Here is a 17,880-nt window from a genome sequence, read left to right on the forward strand (position 1 = left end):
CATTTCTCCAGTCACCTGAAGAAAAGATATTATAAATAATGTGTTTTGACTATACTCTAGAATTAAACTATCTCAATGGTTTTTGTAAGAACCACCTAACCTATTCTATTTTGGCTTAGAATATGGAAAGTATATAAGGAGAAAGTGAGGCAGGCAGAGAGAAGAGAGGAGAATCTCAATTTTTCTGGGCTAATGCTACACAAAGTATTATTGATATGAATATTTTCAGGGATTGTATACTTTTAATACAGGAAGTCACTTTTTGTGAAGGTTGATATTATGGCATCAAAATGACAACATTTTATTCCTAGGATAAATACTTGAAGTAAAAGGTATTGATCACAATCTATGGATTCTATTAAATTGTCTCATGGATTTGCCAACTCCTGAGTCCACTGGTTACAAAGAAACAAACACATACACACACATGTTTTTACTTTTGGGTGCTGTCAGTTGCTAATAAGCTAACCCAAGAAATTCATTGTATTATTTTCTTCTGGTGTTTGCAGAAATGGTTGTACCATAAATTGAGGGTTTGTGTCTCTTGGAAGGAATGCAGAGGCAACCTAGAACCTCAAAGGGCAGAGATGGGGCAGACCAAGACTTGGAGTTTCCAGGGCTCTTTCAGACCAGAAACACAGTTTCCCCAGGTTTTGCTGCTGACTCTAGCTCAGTACATTACCTAACAGATTGCTGCAGCAAAAGCATGTAACAGCCGGAGCCAACTATCAGAAAAGAGAGCCATTGCTTGGACTGAGTGGAACTGGCGTGGAAATCAGACTGTGGTTCTTGGAAAGATTCTGATCCCATCCATTGTGTTCTTTCCTCTGGCAATCTTAAATCATGAAACCCTTTTCATTCTCTCTGTACTAATACAGACCACCAGTTTGGCAAAGGAACCCAATTCATCATGTCAGTGATTTAGGCTATTCTGCTGTCCTCACTGAAGTACTTAACAATGAGACATACAAGTTTTCCTTATGAGAACTGACATCAGATAATCCAAGTCAACTCTGTCCTAGTGGTCCAAGCTGGAGGAAGTAGAGGTCCTGACTCTGTGGTGGAGAGGAGCTCTGCATAGGTAATCTGTAAACAAAAGCCCGACACAAAGCGAGCTCTACAAGAACTCTAACGTCATCAGCCGAGGAGTACAGGCGTGTTTGTCCAGTGTTGTGGGACTATGCTGGAGGTGGTCGAGGACAGAGATGAGAATTAAGAATGAGGCATAGACTGATAATCTTCACAATTATATAAGAGGCAAATGGATTAAACTGAAAAACATGTTTTCAAACAATATATTCTGATCATGCTTTTCCCCATCTCTTATCCTCCCCAGATCCTTCTATTTCCCTACTCATAGAACTCAAAACCCTGTTTTTCTATATCCACAAAACACTCCAAAAAGTATACAAAAAGAATCTCTCTCTCTCTCTCTCTCTCTCTCTCTCTCTCTCTCTCTCTCACTCACACACACACACACACACACACGAAGTCCACAAAAACACAAAACTAGAAACCAAAATATTCAGTAGGACAAAAAAAATCCTTAAAGTTATATGAAACTAAAGGTCTACAAAAATACCATTGAGTTCATTTTGTGTTGGCCCCACATCTACTAGGTGTAAGACCTAGACCTACCCTGAAGTTTGGTTAATATGCCTTAACTTTAAAATTAGTGACCCATGTAGCTTTAGTTGGAAACCCTAGGCATAGTCTATGAGTGCCCCTAAGTGATGGGCACTCTGCTCTCTCCAGAGCAGGAGCTACCTCTGTTTGTCGCTTGCAAAGTCTGATGCCTCCTAACACCTCCATGGGTTCTGGCAGACAGGTCCAGCTTCCTTCACTTCCTCCTCTTCTCCAGCATACTATTTTTTCTTTTTAATTTTCTTTATTATTTATTTATTTATTTCTACATACTAATAATCCCAGTTCCCCATCCCTCCTCTCCTCTGATATCCCCTTTTTCTTCACCCTGCTCCCATCTGCTCCTCAGAAAGGTTAAGGTCTTCCCATCACATCGTTGAGAAAAGATTGGTGGTGGACCAAGCACCACCACCACCCCTGTGCCACACACACACCCTGTGCCTAGGCTGAGCAAGGTCTTGCTCCATAAAAAATAGATTCCTCATAGTCTGCTTATACATTAGAGTTAGATCCTGGTGCTACTGCCAGCAGCCCCATATATGGCCCAAGCCACAACATTGTCACTTGTATTCAGGGGACCTAGTTAGATCCCATGCAGGTTCCCCAGTTGTCCTATTGAGTCAGTGATCTCCCACTAGTTCAGGTCAGCTGATTCTGTAGGTTTCTCCATCATGGTCTTGACCCCTTTGTTCATACTATCTCTCCTTCCTCTCTTCGACTGAGGCATGGCCCAGTGGTTAGCTGTGGATCTCTGCATCTGCTTCCCTCTGCTTCTGGAAAAGGGTTCTAGCTTCTCTGGGGTTGTGGACTGTAGGCTGGTTATCCTTTGTGTTATGTCTGGTATCCACTTATGAGTGAGTACCTGCTGTATTTGTCTTTCTGGGTCTGGGTTACCTCACTCAGGCCCAGAGTAGTAATTGTATCATAATAATAATTTCCCCTAATCTTCAAAATTATGAAGCAAAATAAGCTAACAATTGCTAGCTCGAGTGGGAAAGAAATTATAAGAGATTTTTTGATTTAGATGTTTTAGAAGACTTTGCATTTCTGAAATTTTCTATAATAAACGTGTATTGTTTTATTTAGAAAAAAGGTTTTATGAAATATTAAATAACTGGGCTAGATTGCTGTAAGAACATATTCTTTAGAGTGGCACTCCAATGACTCTTGTCATTAGTCTATCCAAACCACTGTAGAAAAAAGGAAAGAACTGTCAAAGGAGCTTGGAGCAAGTTCTGACAGAAAGCGTCAAGTACAGAAGAGCTGTACAACCTCTAATAACTTTATTCTCACAAGATTTTGACAAATTCACTTACCCTGAAGGAGAGAAATGCTAATATTTATATGTGTTTCTTAATATTAAAGAAAGTTCCTGACCGTATGAAACTGTCTCCTCAACCACTTGTAGTGAAGTGAGATAAGATAAAGGATGAGCTATTGGATGTGAAGACCTTCATGCACTTGCCGTGTTTTGCAAACCTATCACAACCTCCAGGAGAGGAGCACATTCAGCCTCCAGGCACGGCCTGGGACCTAACGCACAGCTCTCTATGTCCTGGAGATTCCTCGGGGTAGTAGCAGGGTTCTCCTGGCTATGTTAAAGCAATCACCAGCATGTCTTCATGTCAGCTTTAGAGCGTCACACACCTAAGAGCACCGTGAGACTTGGATGCACCGGGAATACAATCATTACCTTACTTTAGGTACAGGAGAAAATGTAAGGATCACCAAGGGCTCTAGCACTCCGGACTTGATCTGAATAGGCAATAAGGGAATGAAGAAGGGTCAAGCCACACAGATACACGCATGGGAAAGCTGAGATGGGGTGGTTGTACCTGCTCTGGTAGAGGAAACCTACACTGCCACAACCCAGGACAGCATCAGGAGGCAAGTTAGCTAGTCTCAGTGTGGGTGTCCTAAGGGGAGCAATCATCTGGGAGGAGGAAGCTATGGTCGCTAGTTTTTGTGCACACTGGCCCATCACTGTTTTCACTGACGATAGATGGAATGGTGTGGGGTCGGGAGTATTCGGGTTTTTACTACAACCCTACCACCAACTAAGAAAAGAATCATAGAACCAATCAACCTCCTCAAACATCAGGTTTCTTATCCATTAAAATGTGAGTCAGTGAGAATGAACTGGAAAACTTCTAAAAATTGAAAGTACAAAAGAAATTTTAAAAAGTTTCCATTTTTTTTTTTTAGGTCATAAACATCATTAAAAATTGCCTGGAAGACCAAATCCGAGCACCACCCTGAGGAAATGCAGATTTCACAAACAGAACATCCTACTTTTAAAGGTAAAGGACAGGATCTGAACTGAAAGGCAAAGGAACTTTAGAGAAACCAATGAGATGAATTAACACTGGCCTCACACAGTGAGCAAGAAACACCGAAGCTGGCAGGTTGTCAGGTAGCCTGCTCTCACAGACCAAACTGAAACTTTAAGCCCATGAAAGATCAGTGGAAAGAAATTCGTGTGGAAGACAGAGTCCTCAGAAGTAGTTCACACGGATGGACAATGTGTGCGATGGCTAATTGTCTTCCTGGTCGGCAGCTCTAGGGACTGAGGCTGCCTTCACAGAGGTCTCTAGGAGCAGCTAACACAGCCAATGCTGAGCGGCACAGCTCTGTGGGTTATGACGCACGTGGGAGTCAGGCTACTACTGATTATATCACCGCTTCAGGCAGAAAGCCCAGCTGCTGTGTCAAGTCTGATAAAAATGGAAAGTGCACCCCACTTGCTGGTAGCTTTCTCCCCAAGCACTTCAAGAAACTGTGAGGCCAGCTTTTGTAATGGTGCCTATTATGCAATGGTAGACAGGGGTAAACTATGGCCCCAGGAACTCAATTTTCTACAGGCTTTTTAGAAATGTAGCCATGTAAATTTCTCTAATGGAAACAGCTGGAGAAATAGAGATATCAAGCCCATGAGGACATCAAAGCCCTCATTGTGGGGGAAAGCCCCCACACAGGAAAATATGTGGGCCTGATTTCTTCCATTCTGGAAGGGGGAGACCTGAGTTTCTTGGGCTTGGATGAGAGACTGAAGATCTGAGAAGCGAGACAAGAACACTGAAGCCGGCAGGTCGGCAGGTAGCCCGCTCTCACAATGGCATGCTTTAGTCTGAAAGGTACAGAAGAAACTTCTGAATTCTTAGATGGTGACAATCAAGATCAGGAGACCTGCCTCTGACCTGTCTCCCTTCAATCCTGCCACCTAAGGAGCTGTCACACTTACTGCAAGATACATGCAGAGTTTTGTTTTGTTTTTCAGAATATTGCCCAATGTATGGAGAAGCGTCCCAGAACCATTCTCTTTGTTCTTTGTGAGAGATTACAAGCTAGTATTTCTTACAGTGCTTAACCTTCCAGCCTCCACTATCCCCAGTGTCAAAAATCAGTTGAAAGTAATTGTTTGATTTTCAAAATTCTTTACAACACTCAACATGCACCATTTCCTCAGAATCTTACATGTCTTTGTCCAAGCATTAGGTCAACAGGGACACAGATGACAAGAGAGTGGGTTTTGGAGTCAGAACATTCTAGTTTCAAATCTTCATCCTACCCCTTTACTGGCAGTAATGACTGAGTAACCTCAAACAATAACTTCTCTGATTGTTTTTTTCTTTTTTAAAAAATGAATTGTATCCATTGTTGTTTCTTATATGTAAACATGAAGTGTATGTGGCTATACGTATCCACAGTGTGTGTGTAGCAGTCAGAAGGCAACTTTGTGGAGACTGCTCTCACTTCCACCTTTATGTGAGTTCTGGGATCAGGATGCAAGGTTCCCACAGCAAAATCTTTGCCCCTCTGAGTCATATGATCAGCCCTGACACTCAGTTTTTTGACCTACAAAGTGGGATCATGTCACAGGTATGTGGTAAGGCACATATATTTTCTCTTTCTATGTACCCAGGGGTGGTTTAGACACTAGATAAATGTCTGCATAAAGACTAGACCAGTACAAGGCCTAAAATGGAGATATCACAGGCAACCCCTTTGAGAAGGATCTCATCTTTATCAGTTAATTGGAACTGTGTTCCCCTTCCATCACACAGCCACTGAGGATGAGGAATTGGATGTATTCTTCTCAATCTACCCACTGAGAGCACACAGTAATATTCCCTTGCTTTTACTCTCACAGTGCCCCAGGTACTTTTGAGGAGAAATCCAAGACTATTAAAGAAGAGAAAACAAGGTTGTTGAGATGGCTCATTTGCACATAGGTCAGATGACTCGAGTTCAAGTTCCTGGGTCACACACGGTGACAGAAGAGACCTGGCTAGCAAGAGTTTTCTGACTTCCACAAGTGAACTGTGGCCTGCACGCATGGCACACATACACACACACATGAAAATATTCTAAAAGAATGAAAGTGCAACTAGAAACATAAAAATAACATCAACATCCTTAGATGCTAACCCTAGTGAGAATTTGTTAGACATCATACTCTTTTTAAAAAGCATAATAAACATTAAGCCTTTTGAACAGACACACAAGCATGTTAAATTTAAAACAAAATAGTGCCTCAAACTCAAAAGTGTTTTAAGGGTCCTGATCTTACTATTTCTCTGGCTAACTGTAGGAAGCCACCTATCTATCACCTTGTGTGCAATTAGCTTATTGTGTAGATAAGAAGGTAAAACCATCCTGAAACAGGAAACCAATATTCTTCCTGTCTAATCAACAAATCTAAAAGATTTATTCTTTTCATCTATCTTCTCTTGCTCTTGTCCACCACAACAGGCTGCTTACAGGCTCAGGATGGTTTTGACAAAGAGCATTTTCATGAGTTACTTTTGTATCTCCACCCCCTCTTAAAGAAAAGAGGAAAATTTGTTTCATACAGAAGGCGTTCATTGTATGAATGAAAACTGCCACCTAAGTGTGGGCTAACTCAACCAAGAGGGATTTCACCTACATCCATTCAGTCAGTTTATGGGGGTTTAAAGAAATTCCAGAGAGTCATCAGAAGAGGAAAAACAAAGGTGATGCTTTCTGCCACTCAGGTAGTCTTTGAAAATATGTGTAATATGTAAAACATTCTGACACCCCCGTATTATTTTTCCAGCATTAACAGTATAAATTGCCTCCCATGCTGAAGTGCTGCCTATCACCCTTGCTAATCACTACTTGCAGTGACCTCAAGTACTGCAGGCATGTTCAAAATGCAGCTTGCATCCTGTGTTGTACTGATGTTCGCACTCCTCGTCAACAGCGCGCCCACTTCAAGCCCTACAAAGGAAACACAGCAGCACCTCACGCAGTTATTGCGGGACTTACAGATGCTTCTGGGAGAGATCAATGTAAGTGCCTGTCTTTCCTATCTGTAGACATTACCTTCAGCTTTATCGCCAAAGGTTGTGTTTTAATAACAATGTGTTATGCTTTCTCAGGATGACAGGAATCCGAAACTCCCCATGATGCTCACGTTTAAATTTTACATGCCCAAGAAGGTAAGCAGGTTTCTGTGTTCAACTGGTGCTTTAATGAACTCAAAGTTATATGCTTGTTTGCACACTGATCAGATGAATAAACCCTCATCTGAAGAAAAAAGTTACTTTAATATCTCTGTGTAAAAGTTCTTGTTTAATAATGGCATTGATTTTAAATGATTATGTCTACATGTTTCTTTTGAATTTGTTATCTGTGTGTTGGGGAAGAGGAAAGGAGAAGAAGGCATTTTGATGCTGGGATAAGTTAGACTGTACTTATCTCTATTTTATGCTCACCCTAGAGATATTTGAATAGGAGGCATTATTTTATGTTGTGAAATGTCAAAACCGACTTCAGAGATACTCACTTTATAAACACTTTACTGTTTTAAGGAAGATTCCTAAGACTCTATGTTTAAGGAACAGTGTATCCAGTATTCACAGACGGTAGGACAGATGATATGAAATGAAGGCCCAGCTCTGCTAGACCCTAACTCTCATGGCCTCAGGAAGTTGCCTATATTCATTCACCTACTTACATAATGATAATTGTATGCTTATAGCTCGATAGGCTTCAGAACAGTGTCTGGACAACACCACATAAGCATGCTGTGAGGACTAGTGAAGAAAAGGTCTGAGGCATATAAACAATTTTGGATTTATGTAGTCTTTTTCTAACCAGGGGAGCCAGAGAGCTGTAATATTTCTATACAATACTATCTCCCAATACTGAAAGTTTGTATGATAAGAAACAGCTTCCCCAGGCTCTTAGAGCTCCCTCAAGGGTAGAAGTTTGCTAGAGTCCTGACAGCCAAAAGATAACTAACAACTCTGACGCTGGAAAAAGCTTGTCACAGGATAAATCCAAGCCTAGAGCAAAATGGGATCTGAGGGACCAAAAGGGCAACGCTGCTGACCCACTTCTATCAAGTCAGGAGCTCTCTCTGGCTGTTCTACTGGAGATGGAAAGGAAATGGCCTCTAAGAGCTAATCTGCTTAACCAGATTAGCTTTACTAATATATAACTTTCAAGTCCAACAATAACAACTAGATAGTTCTGTGAGGGAAAGAGCTCCACACTGAGCATGCGGAACTCCTCCTAACAAGTCGGAGGAAAACAGGTGGACAGATCCGGAAATACATGCTGTCTGATCAGACCTCCCTCTCTAGGGATCCCTAGAGAGACATGAGGTCATGTCAGAGAGTGGTGAAATTCCTAGAAATCTAAGTTTTTAAACAACTATTGGAAACAAGAGTAATGTGATAAAGTCTGTTGTGTTTTTTTCATTTAACCTCCATTTTGTATAAATGTAAGATTTTAAAAATGATAGAAACATTTAATTCGAAGGGTGCAGTTAATGAGAAGGAGTGCCCATGCCACCCTTGATCCACCTACTCTTGTGACTGTGGTACTGAGACTTAGTAAAATGAAGATGACCCAGGTCACAGCTTGCTTCTAGAGGACCTCAAGACTTAAAGTGGCTTTTATGGAAATCATAGTGCACTATAGTACTAGACAGTATTCTTTCTCATTGCCTATATGCATAAATATGCATGACATATGTATTTATATATTCTTTCAGAAATATACAGGAAACTTCTCCAAATAGTCTGTCCAAGTACTGTGACTTATTATTTCTTGGGGACAAATAGTTTTTAAATTACATATTTGTGCTTGTATGTGTGGAGGTGCATGTGTACCAGAGTGTACCTGTGGAAGCCAGAGAACAAAATGTGAGAGCTGGGTCACTCCTTCCCCAATGTGGGTCACTGAGGTTGAATTCAGGTCATCAAGTCTGGTGGCAAATGTTTTTACCTGTAGAGCCATCTTTCTAGCCCTGACAAATAGGGTTTTTTTTTTTAAATCATTTTTAGTAATTGCAGAGAAATAAAAATTTAAGAAATACTAAACATGTCTTCCTGGACATTTTGACAGTCATCATTCTGGGTCACGATAAGGTCTGTACGATTTGGGTCTGTGACAGCAGGGTTCCAAGGACTCCTGTTCCTCACCGTCTGTGTTCTCAACTCTGAGATTATTAGACATTAGAGTGTAGACTGGGAATCTTGCACTTCCACATTCTTTGATTTCTCTGCTGATAGGAAATGTAGTCTGTACCTTTGATGTGCATTGTGATAGGGAAATACAGACTTTTTACAAAGTCTAATGAAGCTAGATCAAAGCACTCACTAGAGTGACCTAACAGCTAATGTTAACCACAGGGCTTTGTGCTCTTGCTCCACTAGATTTAGGATATCCACTATTTCAGTTTCTCTTTACACTGAGAACAGGGAGTGGGTAAAAGCTATGTGCTGTCTACTCTTGGTTAGATAAGCTGCATATTGCCTTCTGGCTCCTCTTATAAGGTGAGCTGAGCTAAGAGTTATGCTTATTATCCTCCAGGCCACAGAACTAAAACATCTTAACTGCCTAGAAGAAGAGCTCGGGGCTCTGCAGAGTGTGCTGGATTTGGCTCAGAGCAAAAGCTTTCACTTGAAAGATGCTGAGAATTCCATCAGCAACATCAGAATAACAGTTGGGAAACTGAAGGTAAGATGTTGCTTGATTTGCTGAACTGGAAATAAAATAAAGGAAAGAAGAATTGCACTCTGAAGTGGCATGACATTTCTGGTCTTTGTCAGGTTCCATGCATTTTATCAGACAAAATTTAAAGTCTGCTGAGAGCATGAATCCTTCTACTGCAGGATGATGCTAGAGTCCCCACCCACCATCACCTGCAAGGAAATTCTGGGAGCACCCACCCTGCTTACTCTCACACTAGCATAAAATTGGAAGCGAGAGAAAGTACTGAATAGAATTCCACAAGGAACAGGCAACGTTCGTTGCCTTCAAATGTTTATCAGACCAGGACCAACGATCTGAAAGGCTTTTCCAGAGAGGTGTGCTGTCACTGGTGGAAGAACAGAGATTTCTCTCCAAAAATAGTAGCCATTAAAATGTCAGAGGAGGACAGTGAGCACCCATTTCAGGGATTTATTTTTAAATGCACAAGAAACACTGAATTTGGTGAGGCAAGGGAGAATTGCAGTTCTCTTTTCTCAATCCATCTGTTAAACAAAATTGCTGAGTTGACAGGTATCCTGAACAAGGAGCATCATTTTGATTTCTGCAGTAGCAAGTCTCCAAGAGGGTGTCAGGCTAGTCCTTTTCAAACAAAACTTAATTTTTCTTTGCACTGCTTTCATCTGATACTTGTAAAATAGGCTGAGAACTACATCTAGGTGTTGAAAGTCTCGGGTCTTATCTATGCAAAAAAAGTCTGCTCTAAGAGCTCTGGCCAACACCAGAAGTCACCCTAAACGAGTGGTATACATTTTCGAGGTGCGTAAAAACTAGGAAGGCATGTTTCAAGAGTCACATACTTAAGAAAAAAACCCCAAGATATTAGAACATTAAAGTAACTATGCAAAATAAGATCACGGTAACTTGCTTTAAAAGGAACATTTATTCAGAAGAAATGCTCTGCGCCTCACTGACTTACAAGGGATTGCTCAGATTTGGAAAAACTGTTCCCGAAACCTGTCAAAATATTTTCTTCTCAGCTTTTTATCTAGAAACAGAGTTAAAATATTTCCTTAGCAAAGGAGGTTAGCTTCCAGAAAGTCCATCTACACAACAAATTTAGAATATTTCTACTTGCACAAACTGGAGAATCATCTGCATTGATATCAAGGCATATATCTATATTTATGAAATGTTCTTCTCCAAATTTCCCTCACTAGTCTTCTGTCCTAACCTACTCTGGGTTGTTCCTATCCTGATTTGGGAAAATAAGAGAAAGCTCTAGAATGCTTCTCAGCTCCTTAAGGTTTAGAATTTTAAGGTTTAGAGAAGAACATATATCAGTACATAGCTGTGTACACTTACCAGAGAAAAAGAGGTCCAAACCACTGCATTCTATAAAGTGCTCAGTGTTTTCATTCAAACATTCAGTTGTACTCAACTCAGGGAAATTTTATCTCGGATGGTTTATCATTTGGCATCACAATAAAACACAATCTGACAATTATGATCACTCAAGAAGTGTGAATGACTAATACAAGTGTTAAATGGATGCCTATAGAACGTTGGTGAGAAACAGCTGCACGTAAAGTAAACTCCGTAGCCTAAAGCTTACTGTTCTTTTTCAGGGCTCTGAAAACACATCCTCATGTGAATTCGATGATGAGACAGTAACTGTGGTGGAATTTCTGAGCAGATGGATCACCTTCTGTCAAAGTATCATCGCAACAATGACTCAATAATTATGTGCCTCCTTCCTACAACACAGGGCTTTCTATTTATTTAAATATTTAAAGTTATATTTATTTTGGATGTATTGTTTACTATCTTTGTAATTATTAGTCTTCAGATGATAAATATGGATCTTTAAAGATTCTGTTTGTAGGCCCCAAGGGCTTTAAAATGTCTTAAATTATTTATCTGAAATTATTTATTATATTGAATTGTTAAATAGCATGTCTGTGTAGATTCATTAATAAAAGCATTTAGAAGAGTTGGTGAATATAAATAAGCTCAGGTGTCTGTCATTTTGAGGACAACGTGGTGTAAGTTCTAGAATGCTTCTCAGTTCCATGAATTCTATGATGGTCATAGCATGCTTACAAGAATCACTCTACCCCAGAGAAGGATGTAAAATGAGACAGGAATGTGCACTCTCCTGTAAGCATTGATTGGCTCTTTAGTTCCTTTCCTTTAAATTTTAACAGGACACTAAACAAAAATTCTTGAAACCTTTTGTCATAGTCTGCTTTGTGTCGTAACAAAACAAAGTTTTGATACTTTATACAGAGAAGTTTAGCTCACAGTTTTGGACATTCAGGAGCATGTGAGGATATCATGGCAACATGGCATCTCCATAGTTGGGAGTATGTGAAGAAGACAAATGGTGTGTGTGGGTGTGCATGTGTATGTGACTGATAAGAACCCATTCTTTCAGGAAACAGTCCCCCTTCCATACAAACTTAAACAGCATTATTCATAAGGTCATCATTGGGCCATAGCATAATTACCCTGCACCAACCCTACCATTTCCCACCACGTTCACACTGCCACATTTTACACATGAACCTTTGAAGGACAAATCAGCACATCTCACAGAATAATGTGCTTGCCCTCTACAGTTTAACACTGCTCTTGGCTTGTACGAGCCTCACCTGGCTAAATCAAAAGGCTTCTGTTCTCTGGTTTTTCTCTGGGTTCAGTATCATGGGAGGTGTAAGATTCAAAGGAAGATCTTCCTACCTTTGGCTGTGCATCTTGGCTAGAGTCCACCTTCTCTCGAGGTGATTTTATGGGTATATTTTCTTCCTGGATCTTACTTTTCCTTCCATGTCTCCTTTAAAGCTGCGGGTGCTCATTAGCTGTTGCCAGGCATAGGGTACCTGTGCTGTCCTTTACAGACCAGCACTTCAAAAGCCACCCCTTTCCAATCTCCAATCTCCCTTCTGGGGAATGCCACCTGCTTCCGGCTGAGGCTCACATGTACTAATTGTATTAGAAATAGCACCGGGAAATACATCCCCAAATTGGACTCTGGAGTTGTACTGCTCATATATGGAAGGAACACAGCAATAGCATCACATGGTATGTCCCGGATTCATGCTACGCCAATGGTAGCATGTGATGAAGTGAAGCTAAAAGACAAGCACTACATGGAATGTTCTGATTTCATGGTGTGCTAATACCATTTATATAACTATCTGTATAATCTCTTTTTTACTTAAAATACTTTAAATAGTAGAATGAACTCTTGAAGAGGGAATAGAATATGCTACACAAATACTAATCCTGAACAACAGCAGCAACAACACCACCAACAGAAAAGCAGAACAAAAACTACAGGTAGCCAGAGTATACTTTAAAGCAAGAAGAGCAGAGACAAAGTCATGACTTTATACTGATCAGTGAGTTCATTCAACAAAGCATATACCAGTTCTAAATGTGATCCATCTAACTGTAGCACAGCTTCCAAGTACACAGACCAAAGCTTCTGCATCCACCCTTGATAGAGCATGTTACCAGAGCAGCCCTCTTGTGACCATCCATGAAAAGGGGACTCTGACTCACAGGCAGGACATGTGACACTAATAAAGTAGGCACAGTTGAGCTCACACACACACACACACACACACACACACACACACACACACACAAAACCACTGAAATTTTACTGACTTGAAACAGTTTAGAGTTTAGGTTCACTAACGCAATCTTGAAGAATGTGTGAACTATAGTAACAGAAAAGCGGCAACTATAAACAGTGGCTACAGAAATATAAATAAAACATCTAATTTTTGTTTTCTGGGCAACAAACTTAGAAGCACCAGAATCTACAACTCCAAACCAAGAATAATAATCAGGGGAAGAACGTACACTGGAATACCATAGCCACAAAAGCTAATGATGCTGAAACTGTAAAGCATCTAGGTTCAATAAATCAGGATGGAGAAAGGCTTGGGCCACCCTGGGGATGTGCCACAAACCAAGAAGGCTGGGTCTTAGAAATCGAGAGCCACGCAGCCTCCCTAACCTGGAGCAGGAGTAGTCTAACTTCTGGGCACAGACCAGCAGGAGAGCTCCACAGTGAAGGCACTTGTGGCAAAGCCTGGTGACTCAATTAGAGGAGAGAGCTGCCTTTTGCACGTTGTCCTATGACCTCCATAAGGGTGTTATACATAGCACTGTGTGTCACTATGTAGCCCAGCCTGGCTCCTGCCCGCGAGTGCTGGGCTACATATATAATACCACCATGCTGGTTTTAGCACCATTTTTGTTCAGTTGTCTAATACGGGTTTAAACAAGTGTGGTGAAAGGGAAAGGGTTGAAAGGAATAGGTTAAAATATTACTATAGAGGCCAGACAGGTGGAGCACCCCTTTAATCTTAGCACTCTGGGAGGCAGAGACAGGAAGATCTCTGTGAGTTTGAGGCCAGCGTGGACAGCCAGGGCTCTTACATAGAGAAACCCTGTCTCGAAAAACAACAACAAGAAAAAGTTTACCACTCACAGATGGTAAAGGAAAGATATAAAGTGAAAAATACTAGGATTAATGGGTGAGTTTAATAGGATTACTAATAATATGGCCAATATACATGTGCAGTCAATTGTATTTTTATATGCCAGCATCACAAGAAATGTATCTGAAAACAATACCATGTACACTAGAACCCCAAACATCAGAAATCTGGGAATAATTGTAATAAATATATGGTTGTTAAAATAAGAAGATATTAAGCAACATTAAGAGCCAAATAAATTGAGTGAGCTAATCGATTACTGAATTATAAGGCCTGGTATCTTAAGATGTTAATTCTTCATAAGTCTATAAAATTAATGAAATTACACCTAAATATTCAGTAAATTTTATATGGATGTATACAACAAAGAAAAAGAAGGGCTCAGGTGTTGGTATTAGATGTGTTAATGACTTTAATGCTTAGGTCTTTTCACTACAGCTATATAAGGAAAGGTATGCCAGTTAAAGGCTACCAGTAGTTAGACGAGATGATGAAAATGGAAGGGGTTTGATTTTTCTTTTTAGTAGACTACCTAATCTTAGGTTGTCTTGTTCATCATTAGAATGTGAATAACGTGATCCTGAGCACATGAAAAGCAGAGCTTTGAAGAACATCATGTGAAGATTTGAAGGAAAGTTAGATAGGGTTGATTTACACCTAAAGTTACTATAAGGCCTAGTCAGCTGGATGTAGAAAAGGCTACATTTTTTAATGTACTATTATTTGAAATAAGTGTGTAAAATCAGATTGTTAAGCAGATCCCTGCAACAGCTATATTACTCAGTACTTGAGTGAAGGAGTGCTGAGACCGGGGTAGGGCCATCTATGGCTGATGGGAGTCAGGAGAGGAAGCCAAGTTGTTTGCCTGGGGCTGTTATTAGAAGGCCCAGGAGAGGAATTAAATTGATGTTTTCTTTTTTTTTTGAAGTTCTCAGGAGTTGATGTCTGGAGAATCATGTTATAACTAAAATGAACCCAATGCCTCTAATGTGATTAATAAGATTGCTTAGAGGGTTATGATGCTTGTGTCGGCTCAACCAAATCATCAGCTAATAAGAAGAAATAATACAGTACCTATGCCTTTCCTAACCAATAGTTGTTGGCTGAAGTAAGGATAATTAGGTGATTAAAATAGGAGATATTTGATCAGACAGTTTAGGTGGGCCTCGGAATAAATATACCATGAGAAAACTCTATTATTGATCAGATTACAAATAAAAAAGTCAAAGGTAAAAAGAGGAGACAGAAATAGTCAACTTTTGAACAGATAGTCTAAAAGAATTAATAGCAATTCAGTGTCAGTATTCAGGAGTGTTAGAGTAGAAGAATATTAGGGGTGACAGGCTCGGAAGAAAAGCATATTTAATAGATGAAGTTATATATAAGGGAAAATTAATTGATTTAATAATGTCAGCTACAGATATAAAAATTGGAACACTAAGAAGATGGAAGATGAGGTCATATTTATTAGTTTTATTTGGTGTTACACCAAGTTTTTGACTCCTAAGGTCAAGATATTACTTCTATCCTATAAAAGCAAGAAAGCCATATGTTTTTATATGGAAGCAGGGATTAGCAGTTCATAGTTTATTGATAAATAAGAAGCTGACAACTCCTATTATTATATTCAGTCTAATGTTTTTTGTAAACTGTATTTACAGAAGGTGTATTCTATAATGAATTTGGAGTTAATATAATTAATAAAATTAGTTTGCCTCATTGAGCTGCAATAATTATGTACATAGAGTATATGGTGGTAATAAGAATATTTATGCCTATAAGGATATGAGGCTTAGGCCAATAAAGATATGCATATGAGGAAAACATTAGAAAATCAACAATCTAAGCCTTAAAATTTTATAGACATATACAAACTTAAAATAGTCAAGATATTTTTGAAAAACAAAGCATTCGTGCAAGCACCACATGGCTGGTGCCTTCTCTTGAAACAACACTGGGCCAACACTGGCTCCGTGGGTGAGGGCTCTTGTCCTGAAAGCCTGACTGTCTGGGTTCCACCCGAGGAACACAGGATGGAAGGAGAAGACTAGATCCATTTGGGGGTGGAGGGGGACTTACTCCCAAGTTGTCACCTGACCTCCACACACATGCACACACAATATAGCACATGACACTGTCCAAAAGTACTCTTGTTTAACAACCTGACACTGAATTTGAGGACTCTAGATTCAATATTGGTTTTAGAAAATGAAACAGACTGGTAAATGTTATTGTGGAGATGAAAGAGACAAAACTAATGTGGAAAACTCTACATAAGAGTCAGTATTTTGGGCATATTCAGTTAAAAAAAAGAGTAATAGGAAACCTATAGACTGATACTCAGCAGCTAAATCCCGCTATACACACCATGTCAATTCTGGTGCCAGCAGTCTGCATACACAATGAATACTACTGTTACGGTGTACTAACTGACTCATAGTTATGCGCCCAAACATACTTTTACCTTTTACTGTTCATGAAGTAACATGTTGCTCAACATGAAACAGTTGAGGAAGTTTATGTGATCTAATATTACCTATATTTAAAAACTGTTAAAGCAAAATGATGGGTACTTGAAGACTCATTTGCTCTTCTCTAGTTTATCAATCCTCACAATTTCTGAGATGAGGAAGGGCTGGGGGTATACTCAGTTAGTATAGCTTGCCAAGAGTGCACGGAATTCTAGGTTCAGTTCTCAGCACTATATAACCCAAGTGTGGTGGTGCACGTCTTTAATCCCTGCAGTCGGGAGGCAGAGGTAGGAGGATCTCTTTGAGTTTAGTCTGGTAATTATTTCTATAAAATGGTAAAGGAGCATGATGTTTCAATGCAAGGTGACACGACATGAGTACTCATACATGTTTAACAGTATCTGGGCAATGCTGCTGCAAGACTTCTACTGTGAAGGCTGAAACCCCATATTTTAAAACATTTTTACCAGTCAAACACATCAAAAATAGAAGATTTTAATATGACAATGTGTTGTCTAAATCACATACTAAACTGCTCTATACAGGGAGACTTCACAATCCAGGAGCCATAGCCGTGCTGCTGTAAGTAGGACTTCAACAGTGCTTTAGCTTCTTGATAGGGCCCAGACATACGCTAGGGAGAGAGAAAGTGTAACTGAATCAAATTGGCTAATAAAGTAAATAACCCCAGACTGTCTAACTTTATGTTTAAAAAAAATGAAAAACTCTAAATTCCTGCGCTAACTTAAAACAATTATTTTCAAACATGCCTAAAAAGGCAATTTTACTTGTTATTTAATATTTTAATTAAGAGCAAAATTCACAGCAGAAAAACTGAAAGAGCATAAAAAGTATGACCTATGACCTATAACACCCAAACTATAGATAACTACTATCCCTATTTTCATGTGTTCTAATATTCTAGAAACACACACATACACCTTTAAAAAGCTACCTTTTATGAGCTATTATAAAACTCACCCACAGCAAGTGTATAATTTGGTCTTTGTTAAAGTTTTTGAGATGTGCAAATGCCAGCAAAATCCAGTGGTAAACTCTACCACCTCTAAATCGCCCATTGCGCCTGCCTGGAGTCAGTCTATACCCCTACCTTTGGCCCTAGCCCCAGGCAACAACACATTTTTCTGTCTCTAGATTTATTTTTCTGGAAGTCTCATATAAGTTGATTAACACAGTAAGCATTCTATAATGTCAGGCTAGCACATTTCCCAATTCATGTTATTCCATGTGTCAGGGTTAGGTTTTATTGTAGATTAAAACCA

At 39.7% G+C, this 17,880-nt stretch overlaps 2 protein-coding genes across 2 annotated transcripts in view; one reads left to right on the forward strand and one right to left on the reverse strand.

Annotated features, from left to right (window-relative positions):
• The first annotated feature begins 6,742 nt into the window (after positions 1-6,742).
• Il2 (interleukin 2) lies at positions 6,743-11,698 on the forward strand. The gene is made up of 4 exons (XM_048424655.3): positions 6,743-6,956; positions 7,047-7,106; positions 9,490-9,636; positions 11,238-11,698. The coding sequence occupies exons 1-4, from the start codon at positions 6,810-6,812 to the stop codon at positions 11,349-11,351; spliced, it is 468 nt and encodes a 155-aa protein (XP_048280612.1). The 5' UTR covers positions 6,743-6,809; the 3' UTR covers positions 11,352-11,698.
• A 5,378-nt stretch (positions 11,699-17,076) lies between these two features.
• Adad1 (adenosine deaminase domain containing 1) overlaps positions 17,077-17,880 on the reverse strand; it is a 31,363-nt gene continuing 30,559 nt past the window's right edge. Inside the window, exon 12 of the mRNA XM_048424837.3 lies at positions 17,077-17,231. Within this exon, the coding sequence (XP_048280794.1) occupies positions 17,118-17,231 (114 nt within the window). The 3' untranslated portion in view covers positions 17,077-17,117. The remainder of the gene's footprint in view (positions 17,232-17,880) is intronic.

The sequence above is a fragment of the Myodes glareolus genome, chromosome 20 (assembly GCF_982192425.1).
Source record: "Myodes glareolus chromosome 20, mMyoGla1.1, whole genome shotgun sequence".
Classification (NCBI taxonomy): domain Eukaryota; kingdom Metazoa; phylum Chordata; class Mammalia; order Rodentia; family Cricetidae; genus Myodes; species Myodes glareolus.

Bases quoted from the DNA above. Each gene is read 5' to 3' on its own strand.
- Il2 (XM_048424655.3), top strand. From the start codon at position 6,810: ATGTTCAAAATGCAGCTTGCATCCTGTGTTGTACTGATGTTCGCACTC. The intron at 6,957-7,046 runs GTAAGTGCCTGT...ATGCTTTCTCAG, and splicing joins TGCTTCTGGGAGAGATCAAT to GATGACAGGAATCCGAAACT. The intron at 9,637-11,237 runs GTAAGATGTTGC...GTTCTTTTTCAG, and splicing joins TAACAGTTGGGAAACTGAAG to GGCTCTGAAAACACATCCTC.